A 26300-nucleotide genomic window follows, 5' to 3' on the forward strand; every position below is an offset into this window, starting at 1 on the left:
AGGCTCCTATTTCTGCTTATAACAAGTGTTGCGCAAAATTCGAGATGTGGGGCTGCAATGCTATTATACAATAACAACTTTGTACCCAGTGACAATTTAGATCCTTTTCATGACTTATTCTTGTGTCATTGATCCTAATATTCAAGTTTTCCAAATCAATATTCGACAACTTATTTTTTTTTCCAAACAAACAAAATTTTGATTTTAATGTATTAATACTAAGATTATTATTACAAAGCCACTCAAACAAGCCTTTTAGATCATTATTCACACTCTCTTGCATATGATTTATATCATTCCCTGCCAAATAAATCATTGTATCATCAGCAAATAATTCGATTTTGCAACGATTAACAGATTTGACTATATCATTTATGTAAAGTAGAAATAATAGAGGACCCAAAACAGTACCCTGCGGAACTCCAAACTCAACATTTAATGACTCTGAAACACAGTTGTTAAATTTTACTTTTTGTCGCCTACTGGATAAATATGATTCAAACCAATTTAATACGGTCTGCCCAATACCAAGAAATTTAAGTTTTTTCAATAAGATCTTTCTATCAACTGTTTCAAATGCCCTTCGGAAATCTAAAAATACTGCCAATACATAATTACCCTTGTCAATTTCCTTTAGAAAACTATGACAGATATTAATAATTACAGATTCACAAGAATGACTTTCACGGAAACCAGACTGATTTATAACCAAAATATTGTTAATATTGCAGTAATTCAGTAATTGTTCTTTTACAACAAGTTCCAACACCTTTTCATATATTTCTACTGTATTTATGGGTCTAAATTCACTATGATAAAAAGTATTGTGAACCTTTGGCACAGGAATCACAATCGACTCCTTCCATGCCTCAGGAAAAATCCCACTTGAAAGTGGTGCATTTACAATATTCAACAGACGAATTCCAACAACATCACAAACATCGCACAACACCCGTTTTGAGATCCCATTCTCACGACCCCCCACATTTTTTAAATTCTTCAAAATTTTCTTTAAATCAATTAAAGATATTTCTTTGAAAAATAAAAACTTACTATACTGGTCAACAGTGGCATCCATCTCATCTGCAAAAAAAGAATTCCCTGGAATGGTATTTACAATTTCCTCAATACTGTTTATGAAATATTTGTTAAATTCTGTAGCTATTGTTAATTCGTTAGATAAAAACTGATTGTCGAATTTAATCTCTTGAGGTAATGAAGAGTTTTTTCCTGGAAGTAACGTTTTTTAGGTTTTTCCACATTTCGCGGGGATTGTTTTTGTTCCCATCAATAATTTCTCTATAAAACTTATCCTTTTCTCCCTTAATTAGACCAACCACAGAGTTTCGTAGTTTCTTGTATTGCCTCCAGATGACATCATTATTCTCCCTGATGGCTCTAACATACAGTTTGTCCCTTTGATCCATCTTTTCCCTAATATTTTCAGTTATCCACCCCTTATGCAAATATTTCTGTTTTATAACAGACTTTCGTTTAGGACACATTTGATTTAAAATATTAGTAATGTCGTTTACAAAAATATTTGCTAACACATTTACACCCCCACTGTCATCCGTCCATTCAGTCCCAAAAATATAATTTTGTAACCTATCTGTACTATATTCTTTCATAGATCTATGGTAAATGACTATATCACACATATAAAATACTCTAGGACTTCAATATTCTCAGACGACTACAATATTCTCCGTAACTTTCATTTGAGACAAAATATTGTCAGAAATGTAAGGCGGACAAAAGTTTGGACATTTTTTGTTTTTGTTTACTATTAAAGTACTAGCCAATAAAGGTATACATATTTTATGGTACATTGAATACTTTTTGTTGGTGCATACTTTTTTGCAGATAAATAGTTGTATGCATTCCTTTTTTCACCATGTTTGTTGTTTTTTGGGATGGACAAAAAAATTTAAATTTTTTTAGTTAAAATTTTTCTGTTTGTTTATTTAGTTTATTGTCGCTAATAGCAGGCAAACGTTTCTAAATCATGGGAAAAAAGAAATATTTTTCGGAAGATCTGATTAAAAACGTTTTAGAGCTAAAAAATAGTGGGCTCAAATAAAAAATAATTGCAACAGATTTGAGAATTAGAGAATTAGTAAGAATGCAGTGTCAAAAATTTTAAGGAAAAAAATTCGGTTAGTAGGTAATCTGATAACGCGCCAGAAATAGGTCGCCTCAAAAAAACCAACTTTAATATTGACAGAACAATAAGAAGATTGTCTCTGCGAGTCCAAGAAAATGTGCACGTAAGATTAAAGAAGAAGTAAGAGAAATGTTCAGCGTTAATGTGAGTAATAGGACTGAACGAAAAAAATCGTAAGACCCGGATAAAATTTGCCTATATAAAAACAGGAAATTACTTGGAGATCAGAAAAAAGAGAGTGAAAGCAAGTATAACATCTTCGGATCTAACAGAAAACGATATGTAAGAAGACCAGTGGGCAAAATCTTCGTTGTTAAATATCAAACTCCAACATAAACGTGGTGGTGGGAACATTACGGCGTGGGGATGATTCTCCGATCTGGTACTGGTCCTATAGTAAAAATAGACGAAAAAATTGGATCATTTTGTCTACAGGGATATCCTTAAAAATGTAATGATACCCTATGCAAAGGAAGAAATGCCCTTACGCTGGACATTTCAACAGGACAACAAAGTGACCCAAAACACTCCTCTAAATTAATAAAAAAAAATTGTTGAAAATAGTGTGGATGTCTTGGAATGGTCAGCGCAGTCTCCAGATCTCAACCATATTGAGAACCTTTGGGACCATTTAGAAAGGAAAATTCGAAAAAACATATAATAAACAAGCAACTTTGGGAAACTGTACAGGAATGGAAGAAGATTTGTGTAAAAATTTGCCAGATCCTCATCGAGTCTCTACCTAGAAAATATCCAGCAGTATTAACTACAAAGGGATATGCCACAAAACATTAAAAAAAAATTTTTTTTTGCTCCTTTTTTATAAATTTCTCTTTTTGTTGGCTTTGTTAAATGAATCATACTTACTAATAAATTATCTCGCAATCTACTGAAAGTCACTAAACCTGGTTGTCATATTTCTAAAAAGCGTTCATTGTTCTCAGCATTTCTGCGGCACAATATAAAGCAATCATAATAAATCTACCTTTTCTCTATTTGTAAATATCTCCATCTTACTGTTGAGTAAAGCGAGTTTATCACAAATTATTTACGTATAACGAAACGAAATTGTTTAAAATCGAAAGTATTTTAAAACACTTGATTAACATAAATCTTAATAAAATAAACCAAAAAATAATTATTCAAAATGTCAAACCTATTACAATGATCGAGAACTTCACAATTATTTTAAAAGTTTAAAAGTGGTGACATGGCGATGGCATCGCCATGACAATAATCCTGACATTTGGTTTCACAGCCAACGAAGTGAAAAATGTTGTTTTGAATAAATTTGTTTTCTGCTATATCAAGAGGTTAAAAAGGTTTTTTTACGTGCTATTTAATGACGCATAATTCCAGTATGGCCTCCACAAGAACTAACAAAGTTGACTATGTAAAAAGTCTAAAATGCTTAGAAAAATATCGTTAACTTTAATCGGTTGGTCATAGTAGATAACCCACAAATTTTATTAATTTATATTGCAGGTTTTCTGAAAACCTAATTTTTAGATTTAGCCTGGTATTTTGAAAACCCCTGTAGCTATCGTGGATCTTAATATCGCATCTGATTGCTTGGAACAGCACACATTTTTTCCCATTTAATAGAAACTATATCTCTTACCGTTTACGAAATCCCCGTGTATATCATTTGATCTGGGAAACCTTGTATAAGGAATATATACCGCCCACACCGAGAGACCAACACAATGGACTGATGCGCTCAGTGGGATAGTGGGATGAGACGTTGGAGTACTATCCCAGGTAACGGGTTCGATTCCCTTCTCCCGACGCTATAATAGTCATAAATAAAAGAGCAAAATCTCAGACTGTACGTCTCAGATAATAAAAAATTATTACAATTGGTCTGTATATCTCTCATTTGAAATGTAAAATATCATTACACTACAATAAAACTGACAACTTTTGGTGTAACAAGAAAAATTTTGGTGATTTTGACGTCCTCTATTTTGTATGTACATCGACTTACACATGTCGTAATTGTGGATAATTATATTCTAAACTTTTTTTGTCTTGAATTTTTTCTTTAAATTGGGTAGTTTTCTTAAGAAATAGAATCTAACAAATTTTTGAGTGAACCAAAAATCATTCAAGGAGGGGAAAATGACGAGCTATTGTAAGTTTTTTGAGTTCTACACGTTGAAAGTGGACGAAATTTTAAAAAAAGAAATGGTAGATGACTTTGGCCCTCTATCTTTCGCGCATTTGATTTTACAGAAAAGATCTTAGAATTAAAATTTAGTTATAAACATTTTTTGTTTCGGACACTTTTCCCTAAAACCCACGGTTTTCACAAAAAATCAATTACAAAAAAAAAATTTAAGTCTTCCAAAAAAGTACGGGGGGAGTGATCGCAGCTTTTTATTTTTGGGTTATAAGGAACACTAACTTTTGGCAATGTATCAAAATTTCGACTATTTTTGCCGAAACTGACACTTTTCGGATGACACTAGTACTTTTTTTCGGTACGAGCACTATATGACTGTTTTTTTCAAAGAAGTATACAAAGAACGGATTTACTACTAACTGATACAATGAACAAGTAAGAATGATAAAACTAAGGAATTTACATGTATTTAATATTCGGTTTTAAGGTTCGGTAATCTACGTATTATCTGCTGATTTGATGTTGTGAGAACAGTTGAAATGGGCTTCCTAGGAATGGCAGTGCTGCGTGACAATATCCATGGGAACGTAGCTACATAACTCCTCTCTCCCAAGTCAGAAAATATTGGAATTTTCTGAAATTGGAACAGGCTGGTCTAATTTGGATGTTCCTCATGGTTTCTTGGTACAGGTCTCGAGAATAGTAGCCTTCCATTTAAACAGGAACAGCATAATGATCACCAGGAACAAGAAGACCATGGTACCAATTGATAGATACTTACAGGTGACAGGTTTGTGGATGACTTCTTTTAAAGGAGAAAGTTGATTGATTTTCTTTGACAGCGATAGATTTCTTTGTTTATTTCCGTAAAGTTTTCACTCTGGAGGACTACCGTATTTTTGGAAAAGTTGACGATTTTTAATTCAGGTAGGATAAGTGGCTTTCCATACTGAATATTAGCATTGTTAACAGCACACATTTTTTGTTAAACCTCTTCTGACCAACTTGAATCGTGCAATTGCTTGGAATTTTTATGAGGGTAGGGCCTGAAGGATTGGTCCATTTTACAAGTCCATTTATCAAGAACTTTTTCTTGTGGCAGATTCAGGATTTCGTCAGTGGTAACTTGCGCGGTAATGGGTTCGTCAACGTGAGCTTCGATGATTTGGCAACTATTAGACTTAATACCATCGATAATTTGAAGAAGGCAATAATCGCATGGATGCAATTTTTCTTTGCAGTAGAAGGTGCCTTAGATAAGTGGACAATAATTTTCCTTGCACTGGACCTCTTTGTTAGTACGTGCCAAGTAGAAGTATTTAGGAATAGTATCAACTGCGAATTTTAGATTATAGGGAACAGGTGATAGAAAGCAAACTTTTAAGGCTTCAGAATTGGTACATGAATAGCAAATATTCTTTTTCCGGCATAAGTAACCTGGCATGAGTTCCCAGAAATTGATAATAATGAATTGGATTATTAAATATTGGCCAATCTTTATTATATATTTCTTTTAAATAGCCCATCATATTTTTTAATTCAGTGGTGAATATTAAACTAATATGCAAGGAATTTAATTCTGCAAACATCATGACATCCTATAAATTATTAATGCAATTTATAAGATTCTGGCAATCTAAATTGATTGATTTGAAACAAAATTCCTTGGAAAACTAGTTGAAGTTATTTATATTATTAATTTTCTTTTCTACTGTAACTTTGATATGTTCAATTTTTTTTTTAATTTTAATTGATTTCAGTAAAGTAACAAAATAGCTTTATTGAAGCTATCTACTAAGTTCTGTCCAAATGAAATTTGGCTATTGTTTTGCAATGTTTTTCTGATTTTGTAAAATACCATCAATTGCTTGATCGTAGCGTTTTCCTTCATTAGCATCTAAAGTCTCAAATAACCACTTTTGACCTTTCGCAATAATATCAATTAAACTTCTTTTATAGTGCTAAAATAATTTTGAATATGTCAGTTGACGAATTATAGGTATAAATTATTATTATAGTAAATCAACGTAATGAAGGAATGTATGCTTAGTAAAATATCTTTGCGTTTCCCAAGTGAATAGGGAGTACGTGGTTTTTATGGGAGTAATTTGGATAACCAAGGAATTACTTACGGTCAAGATTTGGTGTAAGTAGAGCAGGAGTAGAATTATCTTTATACTGGTCGTTCTGTAAAAATATTTGTTTCTTAGCTTTTGGAATTCTGGCTACATTTTTATGATTAGAGCTATTCTTTGTAAAGACTTTGATATTACTCTGAGATTTTAAAGGAACCTTTTTGAATTTAGGAATATTTTTTAGGGACTTTTTTTGTCATGTAAAATAAGGAGACTCTGATCTATTTTCATTATGCTTATCAATTAATTTTTATTTAATCATCGCATTCCTTTCTCGAATTTTATTAAATAATAGTTTTTCATTATCCTTATGAGATTGTATATAATTATATATGATTAAATGGTCATTTAGGTCAAAGGGGTCTGTATTGTTTATGTGACCCTTTATTATTGCGAAAGGTGTACATTTTGTAATACAATGAACTGAGTTGTTGTAACCGAATACGGAACGTTTTATTACTTGCATTAGTTTATCAGCTATAAAACTATGTTCGTATGTAACGTATGCACGTTCGTTCAAGCATCGAAAATGCTCAATTAAAGTAGAGTGAGACTTTTATACAGAGGAATTTGAGTTGCTGTTTTTTGGAGTTGTAAAGTGTAATTCAATTTTATAAAGTTTGCAAAAATCTTCAACTTTATTTTTGAATTCGGTTCCGAATGTACGGTTATTTTTTAGGGTAGACCATGATGGCTTATAAATTGTAAAAGATTTTCTACAATAGAGATTCCATTTATTGATTGTAGGCGATAAGCTTGACCATAGCGAGAAAAGGAGTCGGTAATGGTTAAAAAACTTTCATTTGAAATTTTAAAAGTATCCATACGGATATGGGTTCAAACGGTTTTGAACTTGTAAGGGTCAAGCTAAATTTTATAACAGGTGGGCTGCGGTTTTCATTTCGTTTATACCTGTATGGCATGTTTTACTTGTATGAAAAATTGCGTATGAAAAAAAGTTTTTTTTTTTGATCATCATGATCAAGTTTTAGAAGATCTTATAACATTAAACAATTTTAAAGAAGGAATTTTTGAATAGGTTTTGTAATGTTACAATGAAATGTGTACTTAATCGTTCATTTCAGAAAATAAGTAGCATATGTATGTTTAGGGTTAATGTTCTCTTTTAATAAGGAAATAAAATGAGGCGTTGGGTCTTTTTCTGAAACTGTTACGAGGATACATTTGTTTTCAAATATCTTTTCAGTTTTACATTGAATAGCTTGTAAAGTATCGGTTGTGATATAAATTTGATTCTTAAAGGTATTTAACGATCTTTTAGATATGAGTAAATTTAACAGTGGGGTTTCTGCTGATGTATGGGCGGTTTCAATGTCTTCGGATCACTTGCTTTGACAATAGGTCTATTAGGGAGTGAATGTGCGATTAAGATAATGCTAAATTCCTGTTGATGTTCTTCGTTTCTTCTAGGCAGAAATGACAAATGATTTTGAGCAGGTCTGATCATAATGTAAGATAAGATATTGATACGGTGAGATTGGATATCTGAATATCTGACTGACTGAGAATTTCATTTGAATTATCCAAGTTCGAAAGTTCGTTTTGATTTTGTTGGAACTCATAAATTACTTTGTCCATATCACCAGGGTGGTTTAAATTAGATTCGGTTTCAGCATTCAAGTTAATTGGATTTCGAGAAAGAGCATCTGCTGCTTGATTGGATTTTCCTTTTTTATACTGAGTTGTATAATTAAACTTTTCTAATTTGAATGGTCATCTTACGAGTCGTGAATTGGGTTCTTTAAGTGAAAACAACCGCTGAAGAGGTTTGTGGTCAATTAAAATGGTGAACTTATGACCAAATAGGTATGGGCGGAAATACTTACAGCTGTACAATCGCAAGAAGTTCTTTTTCGATAGTTGGGTAGTTAACTTCTGCAGGGTTAAGTGTACGAGACGCATATCAGACGGGATGGTATTCCTGTGACAGGATGGCTTCGATTGCGTAATTAGATGCCTCTGTAGTTACTTCGAAAGGTTTCGAGAAATTAGGGTAGGACCGGTGCCGATATTAAAATATTTTTACAGATATTGAAACGTTCTAGAAATTCTTTTAAATGCTCGACTTTTTCGTTTTTCACATTTGGTTAAGGGCTTAGTAAGTTTTGCAAAATTCTTCATACATTTTTGGTTTTAGAATTACCTCACTAACTCAAAGAAGGATTTTTTTTCCCTCTGAGTTTTAGGAATTTGAATAGCTGCAATCTTTTTATTATTAGGTTTGATTCCGTGTTGGGTAATTACATGGTAACTACATACTACAAAAACTCCAATTCTTTGCATAAAAATCGCACTTATCTACTTGAATCTTTAGCCTTAATTTTGAAAAAAACTAATTTTAAATTTCGCATGTTTCTGCAATCCTGAAATAAAGATGATTACCTATGCCATCCATATAGACAAAGCAAATTTTGTTTTGCAGATCTTTTACAAGTTCGTCCATAACTCTGAAATGTTGCGAGCTCGTTTTTTAACCTAAAAGGAATTCTTAAGTACTCGTAATGCCCGTTACTTACGAAAAATGTTTTTTGACTTGAGTTTTTCTCTATTTCAATTTGATGGAAGCCTCTGGCGAGATCGAGAAAGGAAAAATATTGAGCTTTACCTAATCGGTCTAGAATATCACTAATATTGGGTATTGGGCTTGACCAGAGACTACTTGATGATCTAATTGTACCTTTGTCTAATAGTTCAGTTATTTGACGTTCACGCGTTCGACGTTCGATGGACGCACTTTCATAATTGTACATATATGGATAACGATAAGATTTCGTGTGAACCGGAATGTATTCAGATAATTCTATAGGAACCTAGGCATAGTAAAGAGATTGTTTGATCAATATGGTTTTGAATTTCGAGAGCAGCAAAACCATTTTCTGCAAAGCTCAAAATTTGAGAAAAATATAAATTGTTGCACATTACGGGTGTTGTTAGGATTTCTCCGTAAAAAATATCTACTGAGATCTTTTTCACAATTTTTTCATAAGGTTTAATTAAAAATGAAAATTTTTAATCGTTTGGTTATTTGTTGTCTTGAAGGGGATATCTAATATCGATCCTACTAGTTTAATCAATCCCTTGATTAATCAATATTTAGACCTAAGTTTTTTAAGTTATTAAACCCTAAAACAAAGTTAATTTTATTTTTTAGACCAAGTTCTACAAATACTGGAGTAGAGGGTTGAAACTTAGTTTCTTGACTGTCGACAGCTGTTTTAATAACATTATTTGTGTGATATATACCGTGTAGATAAAACTTTTCTGCTAATGTCAAGTAAGATCTTCATTTTGGGGTTTTGGATTTCAATGTAGTGTAAAGAAATATAGAAGGGATAGTTGATTTCTATCCTTCTTGAATATTTTCGAGACTTGGATCCAACAAATTTGCGTTTTTCAAAGCAAGCTCGAAAGTTTTTTCTGTATCTTCAATTTGAGAGAAATTCTGTGAATGTTTAGGATGTACGGATTCATCGAAAACACTTGTAGAAGTTTCTTCACAATATAGATTGTTATTTTCAAAAACGTAAGAAGAATCTGCTTCTTCCCAATTTTCTGGCAATTCATAATCATATAGCTCTTGTGCTATAAAGTAAGGATTTTGTGTATTGTAGTTTCTAAATATAATTGTCTAGAATTGAGAGAATTTCTTGTAGTCGTTGACATTGGAGTAGGCTTTAGAAGTTGTTTTTTTTTTAATTTGATTTGGTCGAAATACGTTTCTTGAATTACCAAATACTTCTTTATTTGTGAGGAATCTTTGAGGTACCAATTGCCAGTTGAATATTTATAAGTTGAGATGGCCATTGATATTTTGGAGTGAAATTTTGTCGAACATTATTTTGAACTTGTTGTTCCAAATTGTGTTTTTTCCTTTGAAGGACCAGTCTGCAGCAGCGTTATAATAAACCTCGGGCAAATAACACAGTTTGTATTTTCATACATTTATTAAAAATACCCAAATAAAACACTACTACAAACACATTTTAAATGAACTGTAATAAATTTAATTCTGGTTCAAACAAAGACAAATTATAGATTGCTAGAAGCATTCGAAAAGAACCGGCCGTTAATATGTAAATTACGCGTATATAAAGGTGAATTTGTAAATTTGTATCATCACAGTTCGCAGGGATGTTAACCCGTTGAAAACCACGCGCTTTTTTCTTCGACGCAGAAAACTCTACTACTTAAAAACATAAAAATAAAAATATCTTCTCCTTAAAGGAAGTTTTTCAGAAACCTTCAAACCGGCCGCTTTCTCGGATTTTCTTTGGCGGTGCGCTATAGTACGCTTCACTTCTAAAATCTTGGGTTTTTAAATTAATATTCATATAATATAGTTCGATTTACTCATTCATTACCTAACACTTGTGTTGGTTAATAAGACTACATATTTGGGTAAGGGCTGGTTTCATTGAAATTGGGTTGATGAATCTTGTACTGTAATTGGTGTTGTGTTTGGTGAGTCTTCGGTTAGTGTGTTTTGGGTTTATAAAACGTACCGTATAGTTTGTGTATATATGTTATTTTTTATATTACTATACCATACACTGCATACAGCAACAAATATGTTGAACGCGGTTTTATTATAATGTTGAATTTGACAAGCTTTTTTGCAAGATTTAGAGTGAAATTTCATTACTAACACGTTGAATAACATTACTAACTAATAACTATACCATATTTCCAAAATTAACTCTTAGTTAAGTTAACTTAGTTACCTCTCTTACTAAGCAATCAATTTCCCTTCTATCAGAAAAATACTGAGCATTTTTTAACTTATCTCAATTATCTAATTCTACTCTTCGTCCTACCATTATTTTGGCTTTTCCATAAAGTTTTTCCTGAATACATTCAAAAATATGCTTATTTAAGCATCATTTAATGATCTATAATTACTTATTAGATCATCACATCTTACAATAAATTTATTAAGGTCATTAGCGTCGCCATCAAACGGTTTAATGTTTGCAACTCGAGATTTAAACAAATTAAATTTTAAAATCAGGCATTGTTACGCAATTTGATGTACTCTGCTCTGAATTATAGATACAAAAATATAAAAATTGTATTAGGTAGGCTATTAAAAAGCTGTGCTGTAGAAACTCTTGATTCCAACATAAATTTTCTAATTTAAAATAAAATTAATAAAATAAAATGTTTCCTTTTTGTCAATGAAACTAAATGTGTGTTTACGATACACAGACCTAAAAGTAAAATAAATGTGTGTTCGATACACAGAATTTAAATTATCAATTTTTGTTTGAATACATACAAAATTTGACAGAGCTAGTTCCATATTAAATACTTTTAGAAATGCCACAAAGGGTCTTTTTGGGGTTTCCAAGGATGCGGTCTTTAGCTTCTGGGATGGCTCTTCTACATCAGTAGTATATGTCGTATCATTATGACACCGTTTTAAATTAAGTAGCTTTGCTGTGACAGAGCTTTTATGTTTTATGCTTTGTATAAATAAAATGAAGAGTGTTGTTATCGCCCATTAAACTTCTAGCGTTCCCAGTAAGTCTGATCTTGACGTAAGCTACGGTATTACCTTCATGCGTCTCAAAATTTGCCTTAAGAATGAGTGCGTCAAGAAATGGCGTTAACTTATCTGCAGAACCATCAAATTCACTTCATAAAATTGAAAAATTGTCCTAACCTAATATTTTTGTTTTTTTTTTTAAATTTATATAGTAGGGCATGACAAAATGACATTAACCGGTTAAACTTAATAAAATTAAAAGATACATTTTCATTGAATTGGTAACAAAACTATATCAAATATAGAGTATTTTATAGCTTCAATTTATATAAAATCAATTTATTTGTTAATCCCATTGATATATCTTTCTCTCTTGCACTCATGGAGTTCTTATGGGAAGTACTAGAAGGAGTAATCGGACATGCAAGTGCGATACCTCATTTTAAAGGCAATTAAAAATGAGAAGATCCAGTATGCCGCCTATAAGAAAAAAAAAGTTGTTGATCGGAAAAAAAAACAAAACGTCGGATTATTTTCTTTTTGCGTTATGTTGTTGAGCATAAAAAGTGGCAATAAAAAGCTGGTTTTAGTTTTTCGATATGTTTTTAAATAAAGTCGGTAGAAGGGAAAAACGATGTTGACAAATTTCGGTTTTTTTTTGGATATCTCTGGAAGTATCCGGAGTTTTAAAAATTTTTAAACGTCATTTTATTAAGCTCCAAATTGCGCAACTTTGCCTCTATTTAACCGACCCCATGACTCTTACGGTTTCCGAGATCCCAATGGTCACCCTCAAATTTGGGACACCGTGTACTTTATCGATCTGTTAATTATTTTCCCATTCACAATCTACATATTCAACCAAAATATACTAACTAATCTCAGTTCAAGTGTATTTTTTATGTATCTGAAAATCCGTTTAAACCGTTGCCACAATTCTTTATTTTTTTTATTTTGGTACTTACTTAAAACGCTATATTATAGCCACTCCACTTCAAGAATGGACTACTAGTACCACTACTTACAAAAAAAATCACTAAAAAGATCTTAGAACATTAAAAGACTAGAATTAGTAAACAACAACTTTGTTTGCGTTCAACATGTGCACAGGGGCAAGGGGGGTGTTTTGTTTACAAACAAATTCATCGACACTCTGTTGTCAAGTTTACAAATATTTTCAGCCATATATCAACGCATATAATAATGGTTATTTAACTAAAGAAAAAATAGATATATCTTATTGTAAGCGCAAAAATAATATCTCCAAAGCAAAAAATCATTATTAACATTCCTGTTTGTTCCACAAGGAAATCTTTTTTTTCTGTTTTTTTTTATTTTGCACTTACAAAACGAGTAATTTATTTATTTTGTTTGGCTAAACGAAAGCCCTTTAGTTTAATTTAATCGTATGTTTCGACACAACTAATTGAAATTGACCTTTATAATATATAATATTATTAAATAAGAGGTACCCAGATTTATTACCAATGGCCGCCTGGTATATGCCCAGCCAGATATATGCCAGAACTAAGCAGCGCGACCCAGATATTTTTTGGGCGAGTGAGTCGCAGGTCGTTTGTTGAGCCATATACACAGCCATTAAAATTACACGATCGAACTACAACCAAAAATCTATACCGCCTAAAGTTATACCGCATAAATTCGATAAAAATTAGAGACATGATGTTTTGAGAAAATGCTCGGACCCGTCGATTTTTATTTTAAGTTGCGCATTATTTCACATAAATTTCAAATCTCAAAACTCAACTGTTTCCGAAATATTTACATTTAAATAACTAGAAACCAAATAAGTACGTCTATTTACAAATTAAGGTAAATTCGAGGATAAAAATAATGTTATAAATACTGCCAATTGTTTCTATTTCCATTTTCGAATATCACTGTCAGTTCGAAAATTAATAGTTTTTATCAGAATAAATTATGGCTAATTTAACGGAAACCCAACGAATTGAAATTCTGATGATGCTAGGGGGATCGAGTGCGCACGCAAAAAGAAGTAAGTGAACTGTTTAATGCCAAATACCCAAACCATACTATTTCTCAGTTAACAGTTAGTAAAATCGAGCACAAATTCATAAGTTCAGGTCATGTTAGGGATTTGCCAAGATCAGGTCTTTCAAAAGTTTCTCAAGAAAAGGACGAAGAGGGCCAATAGAGTGACCGGCCAGGTCACCAAACAACGTAGAAGAGATATATATATATATATATATCTTCTACGTTGTTTGGCTTCTCAATACTAATATAACTTATATATATATATATATATATATATATATATATATATATATATATATATATATATATATATATATATATATATATATATATATATATTATATATATTATATATATATATATATTATACATTATATATATATATATATATATATATATATATATATATATATATATATATATATATATATATATATATATAATGGAATAATCAGCAGGATATTAATAATAATGTACCCCTTTATATTATATACAGGGTGTCCCGGTTCATGTGGAAAATCTCTCGGATCCAGGTAGAACATCGAAAAATAATACCGAACGTTCCTATACAAAAAATTCCTACAGGCCTTCTTTACGAAGATAGAGCCTCCTAAAGGACGCTGCTGGAAATTGGTTTTTCATAAATTCCTTTTAAACAACTACCCGGTAGAATTTAATGAAAATTTTAGGTGATGAACACTATTAGGGACCTCTTAAAATGACATCCTTAAAATACATTTACCTTGTTTACTTTACCCGGGGCGGACTAGGTTGTACACTTTAATGCGTATATTTTTAACACCCTGTATGTTAAACTAAAAAAAAAAAAAAATTTGGATACCTTGAACCCTAGGTTAAAAAAAAGGTACTCTTGTTCATTATCGATAAAATGAACCGTTTTGGAGAAAAAAAATAAACGAGCCAATGTTTTTTTTTTATTTTTTTTAAATTTTAATGAGATAAGTACGCTAGTTATTTAAAGAACAGAGAAATTTCGATGTAAGTCATTTAATTTAAAATAATACATGTTCCTAAAAATACAGTGGTGTCCTAAAAAATACTTTTACAAAATAATAAAAAAAAAATCTATGATGAGTGTATGTTTTTAAATTAGAAAAAACAACTTACAAAAAAATGCCAAAAACCAAATATGTAAACAAAAGTTAAATTCTTCAATACGAGCAATAGACAATTGATTATTAAAAACTTCATAAGTAGGTTCGACGTGGGCTCCGTGAACTCTTAACACATTCGCGGGCACGACGAATCGAGGACTGCTGCACTCGCCACAATAACCCAAGATTGTTTTTTATATTATCACAATGAAATGTAATTCTTTGGAGCAGTTGTTCCCGAGTATCGATTGGGGTGGAATACATCAAGGTTTTAAGGTGACCCCATAGATAGAAATCTAATGGCGTTAGATCGGGAGAACGAGGAGGCCAAGCAACAGGTCCTCCTCTACCTATCCAACGGTTTTCAAAAGTATTATTTAAGTGGTGTCTTACAGCAAGGCGAAAATGGGGTGGGTCTCCATCATGCATAAAATACATATCTCGGCGGGTTGCAAGGGGCAAATCTTCTAATAAATCTGGAAGATTGTTCTGGAGGAACTCCAAATAAAGTTCTACGTTTAAACGTGGTGGCAGTTCAAATAGCCCAATCAAAAAATTGCCAATAATTCCTGCCCAGATATTTATTGATTGGAATTGATGTTGATGAGAAATAATAGTATCACGGGGATTTTCATCAGCCCATACATGCGAGTTATGTAAGTTTTCAATTCCATTTTTGGTAAACCCTGCTTCATCCGTAAAAAGAATCGTGCTAATAAAGTTAGGGTTATTTCGCTGCTGATCTAACCGCCAGTTTGCGAAGTGTATTCTAGGAGCAAAATCTCTGGGCAGTAGTTCATGCACTTTTTATAAGTGATATGGGTACAACAGTTGTTCTTGAAGTACCATATGTAAAATTGTTTTGGACGAATGAAGCTGAGCGGCTAATTTTCGAGTACTCGTTGTAGGAGTGTCAGCTATAGCGTCTAAAATATTTTCTTCCGATTGCACTGTACGTGCTGTTCTCCTCCGACCACCATTATTCTTTTTTTTTCAAAACATCCTAAAATTGTATTAAGGAAATTTAATAGTATTACCTCATTAAGTGGAAAACAGAAACCTACCAGTTTCCCTTAGACGTTGATCAACACGTTGAAATATTTTCTGATCCGGAATAATGCCATTGGAAAATCTTTCTTCGTAGAATCTTTTTGCTTCCAATGCATTGCAAGACGCCAGACCATATATAAAATGCATATCTGCATACTCAATAAAAGTAAACTCCATATTTTGACGTAATTTAAATTAAAAGTTACCAAAAAATACAAAAATTAAAAAATATTATCAAATAAAGAATGAATATGTTGACAAAGATTAGGTTTAAATGATAGGTATTTGCTAAATTTGGAGTATAGCAACGTGTATAACAATAATGCGTTCAAAAATTCAAAAATTCCGATAAATAAGTCAGGTACAATACAATTGGTTTACATTATTTTTTTAGTTTTTTTATGTTTAGTTTTTCTCTTAAGAATAACAAAAAAGAAATAAACGTATAATAAATAAGAAATATTTTGTAAAAGTATTTTTTAGGACACCACTGTATTTTTAGGAACATTTTAGAAGGTATAACACATTAGAACGTATTTTTTTAAAATTAAATGACTTACATCGAAATTTTCTGGTCTTTGAATAACTGGCGTACTTATCTCATTTAAAAAAAATAAAAAAAACAAACATTGGCTCGAGTACCTTTTTTTTAGCCTAGGGTTCAAGGTATCCAAATTTATTTTTTTATACTTTAACATACAGGGTGTTAAAAATATACGCATTAAAGTGTACAACCTAGTCCGCCCCTGGTAAAGTAAACAAGGTAAATGTATTTTAAGGATGTCATTTTAAGAGGTCCCTAATAGTGTTCATCACCTAAAATTTTTATTAAATTCTACCTGGTAGTTTAAAAGTAATTTATGAAAAACCAATTTCCAGCAGCGTCCTTTAGGAGGCTGTATCTTCGTAAAGAAGGCCTGTAGGATTTTTTTTTTATAGGAACGTTCGGTATTATTTTTCGATGTTCTACCTGGATCCTGAGAGATTTTCTACATGAACCGGGACACCCTGTATATATGATCTAAGTTCACTGACTGACACTAGTTTTAAAAACATTTAGTTCATAAAGTTGGGACTTTGGTTTGGGTCTTATCTATGTGGTAGGCACAAGGGCACTTTTATTTCTTTTTCTAGTTCTGTACTGACATCCACAAAGTATTTGTTGAAAATATTTTCCATAACCAGAGGATCGTCGTGTTCATCCTTAATAATCAATGTATTGCTTTTTTGCCCTTTCCTCTACCGGTTATATATTTATGATTTTATATACTTTTTTCATATCGTTCATGGTACTATTTATTTAATTTTTGTAAAATGTTTACTTATATTCTGTATACATACTATATTTACTAGTTTATCCAAATAATTTCTATAAGCTTTGTAAGAAATGGATACCCAAAATTACTTTTATGGTGTTTAGGCATAGAACGGAAATACGGAAAATAAAGATCAATATACCTATAATAACATCACATTCAAATATCATTTACTTCGGACTTCCTATCAGTAAAAGTAAAATTGCGATATTCTAAATTCGTTAACTTTGTGGTTTGAGAAAAGAAATCATCATATTAGGTTTTGTTTTGACTCACCTCTTTCAAAGAATTTCCTGATATCCATTTGACAGAGTAATATCTCCAGTCTTCAATTGTTGCGCAGTAAACGTAAATTAAATCTCGTGTCGCCGCAATTAACCTGTAAGACACTATAGCGTATGAAATATTATAGCGTATATAGAATTGAATTGTATTCGTTGTCTCGTCGAGCTGAATTGCCTTGCCCTGCCTCACAATCCCGCTTATATATTCAAATATTCCTGCTCCCGAAATACTTAGAAAATACTCGACTCTATTTCCTTCCTTGTTTCATACTTGCTATCACTGCCTTTCCTTTCCAGCTAGAACGTTCTTCGTGGTATTGCTATTCAATAGAAGATGTCGCTATTGACCGTATAAATTGATAGCATACGTTAAAAGACGAATATGCCCAGCCAATGAGAGTATTCCGGCACCACAGAGGCGTGGCTTGCGTACCGCCAAAATTTAAAATACGATGCATGTAGTTGAACAGCGAGACGTGGCCTCTCTTACCTATATATTTGCTAATATAGGAATTTGTTTTGAAAATATAAATGCCTAACATTTATATTTTAGATGGAAAAAGAAATGTCATATGCATATAAATGACGCTCAATAAAGGAAATATTTGTAGCTGTATAGATTAGTAAATTAATAATTTTTTTATATATATTTACAGCGCGATTAAGATTTTGAAGAATATGAAAATAGGTAATTTATAAATAGTTGTGAAATTTGATTTTTATAGATATCTATGTAGTACCTTATTTCATTTCATACCTCTATGGCTATCATAATGAAATCATTTTATTATGATAGCGATAGAGGGATGAAAGCAATATTACTGGAGATAGTTGTTGGATAGGGTCAGAATTTAAAAAAATACAGAAACCAGTCATCCTCAGGATGCTAAGACTTCTATGGTTCTTTTTCTTTATTTGAAGTTTAAACGTGTGGTGAGTACTTGAGTGTGCATTATTATTAATGATAACACTTCAAAGTTTGTATTTTTTGTTTGGTATTTTAGCTTGTTTTAAAGATGTTTTTTTATGGTATATTAAAATTTAGTGTGAAAAAACTTCTTACATGTCAATAATTCCTATGATAGAAACCTATAAGTTATAATTTTCACAATTGTCAATGAACGTTTGAAGTTTATTTAAATAGCCAATTATACATTACTTAGGAAATTAAAATATTTGGATCAGAGAATATCAAGTGGGTACATGATAAAGATTGCTAAGCGATCAATAACTAAAAGTATATGAATTTTCAACAAAAAAAAAAACCACATAAATAACATATAAACTTTTATTTAACAACAATTAAAATCGTAGCCGATCGATAGTTCTAGCCTGGACACTTATCCCCGCTTCCATCGATACCTCACAACAGAAGCCGAAATCATGCGAGGCAACGACCGCATCGCGATAGCAAAAATTTCGCCGCTGGGGCACATACTTTGCGTTGATTCGAAATAATATTTTACTGCTGTTATTATTGTAGTTTATAGTAAGATTACGCATTTAAAATTTTAAACTACCAAACTATTTTGATACTCGCTTTGAGTTTTAAAAAGAATAAAAATTCGGTATTTAAATTAAGTGGGTAAATTAACAATTTTCGTATTTTGAGGGTACACGATTTTGAAACACCGTTTATGTATATTTATCCAATAAAATAAATAATAATAAATATTTAAAACATTTATCATATACCTAAAAATACGTAATAATAAAAAAAATATTTTATCTTGTAAAATGTAAAATATTAGGTCCCGCGGTATCTCCACTTAGTCGTTCCACTGTACGGCGTGCGCCACCAAATCTCGGCTTCAATTTTGACGCCACGAAACCAGTGTCACGGCTAGAACTATCGATCGGCTACGTTAAAATCAAAATATATATTTCAAATAATCCTAAAAAATGTGTGTTTATTTTAATTTTTGTATTACTGTTTAGGTATTATTTGATAAAATCCCATGAGTGATGCATCATCATAGTCGCCATAAGAAGTAAATATTCCATAAATTTTGAGGCAGCTTACTTGCTGAGTAGTTTTCGAAGACAATTTGAAAATTATTTAAATCATTTTGATGACAGTGTTATTACTTTGATATTTAAAAATTCCCATCATATTTATCAAATATCTTAATGCCGACTAGCTTACTTAACTGTTTTAAATTTTAGCAAATATACTTTAAATTTTATAATATCATATTTTATAATAATAATTTTTAAAATAAACTATACTATTGACTCTATATAATCTAATACATTTTGACCAATCTTAATAATATATATAACTATATTTAGATTATATAATATTAACAACTTAAAACTAAAATCGTAGAGAAGAAACTATATTCATCATGCATGGTCTGTAGACTCGCACTTCTTTAGCTAGCATTGTCATCTCTGCTGGTCACGTCCAGCCCAACCTTCCAATCAACAGATTTTTTTTGTAGTACCATGAAAGAAAAAAAAATGTATATATATATATATATATATATATATATATACATTTTCATAAATAAATATGTTCACAGAATGTCTGTCCCTCATCATTCCATTTCCGTTTTGAAGCAATTCAGTTAGGTTTTCGGCGCTCTAAAAATATTATACATATACAAATATTATACCAAAACCATTAAAACCTATATAAGACTATTGTTAAATAGAATACAAATAGATAATAAATAAATACTAAATAATAGACCATCATATTTTAGTTACATACATACTGCTGCTAGTTTGACTAGCTGCTATACTTATTGCAAAAAAAATCACTTTAAAAACTGTCACATCAATTTGTAAATGAAATTTTTAAAAAGACAACCTACATGAAAATAATTTTTCATGCAATTATTTTTATGTAGTAATTTTTCAATTCTGAAAAACTAAAATAAAATTATGAAATTGCTCAGAAATCTCATATCTGAATGTCTTTCATTGATGGATCACCCCCTATATAGACGAGCACTTTCATTATTTACATATTAACATTATTAAAATACCCAAAACTCTCTAATTTGTTATAAGTATTAATTGTAATCTTTATACATATACACATACCAATTCTCTTGAAAACAAATGCATAATTTTTCCCTTGGCCATTTTTTCCTTTCCCATTAATTTTTAAAGCAGTGGCTACCTATTTCCTTATCAAATATGCTAAGTTACCTCTTGTTAGCAAGTTTAGCCTTTCTATTATCTTATTTCCCTTTTTTACATGTGCTATTGAATCCTAAAAGTAAACAACAAAATATACAATTATGTCTGTTGACTAAGAGCTTATACTACTTTTGATGTCGCTCCTGTTACAATTGTATAATATAATTATGTTCTTCTCCATTCTTAAATTTATTTTGGGTCTGACAATCATAATCGATCTCCCTATTATTTTGCGCTCTCAAAGAGGTATATTATTCAAAATTCCTAAAATTTAAAAATGATAGTTTAATCATTCTATTGTGAATATCAAGCAAATGTTTGTTTAAACTATTAAAATAAGAAAATGCCTGGTACACATTGGGCATGTAATGTGTTTCTTGTATTCCTCACCAACAAATTCTGGGTGAAATTTCTTAAGTTGTCTGTTTCTCATCGATGTGCTTGAAAATTCCTTCTCTCAGACTTTGCAGATTGTATTTTGTTGACTAGAAAATACATAATAATTCAGATTAGAACAAAAAAAATTATATCGTACTTTAGTGTTGGCATAATTATCGTAAACAGATACTGAAGCAGCTAAAAAAGAAATTATACTATATATCCGAGAGTTACTTTCATTATTTTCGGCGGACATGTTCATTATAAGTAAGTAAAACTCTTATTGACAAATAATTACGAATTACACACAATTACACTAAATAAACAAGTAAACTAACGTCTATAACTAAATAAAATAATACAAGTACCGTCGCGAATAAAATAAAAGAACTAGTGACACGAAGTCGGTCTATCCATCATCAGTTCTCTCAAAAGACTGCCTTTTCTTTTCCTTTATGCTTCTCCAAGCATTCATTCCCGGCTTCGTTCCACTCTCTCGATATCTCTTAAAAGATATTGAGTCATGTCCTTTATTTTATTTCTGAATAGACTTCACTAAATATCAACATAAACCCAGACTCATAAAAATAATTAATGGACGCACCGCCGATTGTTGACAGTAACTTAACACCAAGCCTATTACTAATCAAAACAAATCCTTATCTTACTATTTTTAGAAAAAAAACGTATAGCCGACATATATATACTGATATATATATATATATATATATATATATATATATATATATATATATATATATATATATATATATATATATATATATATAATTTATTAGAAATTGACTCAGAACAACATGAAGTCAAACACTAACATGTTTATTTTTGAACTCAAAATTGGCGTAGAATAAAATAGAATGGATAAATAGATGGCGTAGAATAGAAACGATAATTAAATTATTCAGGACAGCAAAGCAAATAAAATCTGCGATCTAGGTTAGGGAAAACAAAACAAAACTAATATACCATTCGTGCGCGAAATTTCACGGACGTAAACTAAGGGATCAATCGGTTTTTGGTTCCGTCTTCGATTCTCATTGGCTGGGCATATTCGTCTTTTAACGTATGCTTAAATTGATGCTGTTTCAGGTTTCTTTGATTCACTTTACTGGAAAAAGTACTGTCGTAACTATATGCGCTAAATATTTTTTTCTTCCAATAATATTCGGCTTTAATCCTAGATGGCTCTGATTGTCTCGTCGGGAGCGGAAACTACGAGATGCGACGGTTTCGCGGGAGATTTAAATTATATTGGGTCGCTAACAGTATACTATATCGAATGTTGTAGAATATTTAATTATCGATAAAAAAATATTAAATCAAAATATCTAACTGAAAAGATATTTTGTTTCTAACACTTCATTTTGCCCAGAGTAGGTAACACGTTTTCAATTCCCACTTTCCAGAAAAATTGACGTTTATTTTATCTTCAGGGGGGGGGCAGCTGTCCTAGAGCGGTAATTAGCCTAGTGCTAGTAGTGGGGTCTTCTCTGACAAGGTTGACAATATTCTCTTCTTGAACCACGTTATTAGCACCCACTCTGTCAGCATCGGTTGAGCGAAACTTACCATCTCACGCAATGTATTTGAAGTTGCTGCAAACGTTTGGTGATTCGCAATTCTCCGATCCGGAATAAATACGATATTTGCAGTATCTATTAAATTGTCTTGTAATCCCTTGCCCTCCCTCTGTTTTTTCTCTCCTACTGTATTTTTATTCTTTAAGGACCATTTTTTATAAAAACAAGCATCGTACGAGCTTGTTGAATGCGATACACTATAAGAAGTTTTTTTTTGGGAGTATTTGTACGGGCTGTCAGTAGACTGCAGGGACGTTTTCCAGTAAAGTCATTTCTTTCGTCAGTCGTATCTTAGATGGTTCCTTTTATCGTAGCTAAAAAAATGAGACTCCTATTTTTGCAATAGAGATTTTAATTGGGCGATCCAACTGTCTGCATAATTTGTAAAGCATATTTTTCATGGGCATATTATTTACCGACTTTTCTTTCATTCTAATTAATGAATATCTTGTAATTATATAGTCTGGAAATCATTAATCAACATAACATTAAAACAAAAACATAATACATAAAATTAAGATGAAATTAATATAGCAGAGTGCATAAATTGGAATAATAAGTTAAGACAACTAAATGAAATATGATTGCAAATGCCGGGTATCCCAAAAATATATCGACAAACTTCAAAGGGTGGTAGGAGACATCAAAATAAATATTTTTTGTCCAGTAAACATATGTCCGGAAATAAGCCGTTTGGGATCTATACCAAAAAAAAAACTGTTTTGGTAATATTATTTTGCGCATTAACTGAATCAGATGAATGCAAATATTTACCTTAATTTTCTACAAAATACTTTGCCTCGATTATTGCGAAACATTACAAATAACATTGGTTTCAACTTGACGGGGTACCTTCATATTTTGGAGCAAACTTGCGCCGGTATTTAGATTAGCGATTTCTCGAACGATGGATTGGAAGAGGAGGTCCTGTTGCCTGGCCCGCGCGTTCTCCTGACTTCAACTCCCTAGATTTTTTTCTTTGGGGTTATCTGAAAAGTTTGGTCTACGAAACACCTGTTCCTAATGAGGAAGAGGCCGCAAGTATAAGATATCTGCTAGCAAGTATAACAGCTGGCTATACTCATGTAGAAGCTATTCTCGGAATGTTCCAAACAGTTCACGACTCAATGACCCAATGGTGCAATCTTTTCATTGAAGCAAATGGTCGGGATTTTGAGAATAAACCAAATAATGATTAAAGTGCACTCAAACAGCAATTCAGTTAATGAGCAAAATAATAGTACCAAAAACAGTTTTGTTGTTCTAGAGCCCAAACGGCTTATTTGTGGACATATGTTTACTAAACACAAAAAATTTGTTTTCATATTCCCTACCACCCCTTGAAGTTTTTCGGTATATTTTTGGGACACCCTGTATATTTTATTTAGATTACATTTTTGATATATCAGAATTAGGAGTTGGTGTTCATATAACACTACAGGCCTAAAAAAAATTAAATATCCGTGAGCAACTATTTTACCCTTTGAATGTGAATACAAATTGGTTTTGTAAGTCTGTGTTATTAAAGCCATTTAGAAGAATCAGAATTATGCAGTATAAGTAAAGTCTAAAACAATATCTGCATTGATTAATTAACCTAAAGTTTTTAATATGATAGATCAAGTTTTTTATATGCGAAACAACTTCTTTTAAAAATATTTGTTAGCAAAATTTGAAATAAGGCAAATTAATCGTGGGGTGCCTCATAGCAGAACGCCTATATTTTTCTGTATTTTTATCAATGACCCATCAAATATACCATCAGATAGTATTTATTGTGGGCTTAGGATATGAGGCTGATACCTGCTAATTGTAGCTCATCTAGAATATCTGTCTATTATCTATAAAAAAAAATTAATTTATATTTTTGCACTGTTCCCTTTTTTGTAAGTTTTAAATAAATAAATATTTATTTTTTAAAGCAATTTATAAAGACAAACATACTCTTGTTATTTGGTAAAATAAAAAGTTGTATATTTTGTGATGTTCTAAATTCAATTTGTTAAGCCAAAAGCAAATTTAAATGTCAATGGATAATATAATTTTATAAATTATTTCCTGTATTATCCTAAAATTGTTTATATGCAAAATTGTTTTCTCTGGAATTTTTCGAAGAATAATCTGGTTAATGTGCGCGACAATTTTATAATAATTTAATTTATATTTTAGGGTTACAAGGTTTGATTGTCAGTCTTCTTGCAAAGAATTGGCATTACTATACAATGATTTGCACAAAATTCAACTTATGCAAGGACCTGAAGAAACATGTCACCTCTTTGGACTCACTACTTCTCTAAATGCACTTAATTTAGCTGAGGCAGCCAAGGGACGTATTAAACCAGTAGATATGATTGACATTTATATCGGAGTAACATTGAGAATCAAAGCCAGTTTGCCAGGAATTTTTAATATTATAACTAAGTAAGGTTATTATTCAAGTAAATTAAAAGTTGTAGTTTATTGTTTTTTTTTCTGAATTCGTACTTAAGTTGTAAAGAATGGAATACTAAGGACAAAATTTCTCCTAAAGATTTAATATCTATGAACTGATACAAACACTAATAGTGCTTTATTTTTTAGATATTATTTAGGTCTAGCCAAATTGGCATCAACAAATTCATGTGATCCAATACCATTAAGATTAAAATGGGTATTTACACCATACGGCTATAAGTTTATGACTAGCTTTAAATTTTCTGAACAGTACTCAAAAATAAGAAATCTGCCATTTACTAAGCTCGGAAATAATGTGGATCCTCTCATACAACTAATGAAGGTACGTGGGAATGCTATATAGTTGGTCTTGAAGTTCAGTTTTTAGGCTAAGGAATTTTGATCAAAATATCTAATGTGTGTCTTTAGTCACCATGACTTCAAACAAGGGTTATGCCTTGTTTGAAGCTATTGATTTGTTACGATGCTACGAGACGCATTTAGTTCGTCCATTAGAATGAGGGATTTATCTCCGTTATTTCGAGTTACATGAGAAACATTATATATAATCTGTATATTTTTAATTTTTCAGGAAATGAAAATGTAATTCCTTTTTCAGATTTATCATGAACATTTATTATCAAAGGCTTTATCAATATTAGTTGCACCTGGACAAAAGAGCGAACTAAATCAGGATAAGAAAACTGATCTTACTGATGCTTTGACTTACATTGACTTACTAAATGATAATACTATGGTAGATGCTGTTACTGTTTTTAAAATTAAGGAGCCCTGTGAGTATTTATAAAAAAAATTAGTTTATTTTTCTAAAATGCAATTATTCAAACCAATTTATTAAATACTTTCTAGTAGCTAATTCTTGATATTTAGGGTAATGGTTTCCACATTTGTTTATTTGATAATTTTAAAATGTCACGTAGAATGCGAAAGATCTTATGAAAAAGCAAATAAATGGAATGTAAATATTAAAACCAAAATTATGTAATACCTTGCAATATTATAAAAT

General features: G+C 31.1%; 1 protein-coding gene across 1 annotated transcript in view; it reads left to right on the forward strand.

The window, feature by feature from the left end:
- Positions 1–26300, forward strand: part of LOC126741460 (sterol regulatory element-binding protein 1) — a 150893-nt gene that overhangs the window by 55345 nt on the left and 69248 nt on the right. The window contains exons 9-11 of the mRNA XM_050447873.1: positions 25010–25261; positions 25421–25616; positions 25893–26067. Coding sequence (XP_050303830.1) covers positions 25010–25261; positions 25421–25616; positions 25893–26067 — 623 coding nt within the window. The remainder of the gene's footprint in view (positions 1–25009; positions 25262–25420; positions 25617–25892; positions 26068–26300) is intronic.

Source organism: Anthonomus grandis, chromosome 10, assembly GCF_022605725.1.
Source record: "Anthonomus grandis grandis chromosome 10, icAntGran1.3, whole genome shotgun sequence".
NCBI classification, from domain to species: domain Eukaryota; kingdom Metazoa; phylum Arthropoda; class Insecta; order Coleoptera; family Curculionidae; genus Anthonomus; species Anthonomus grandis.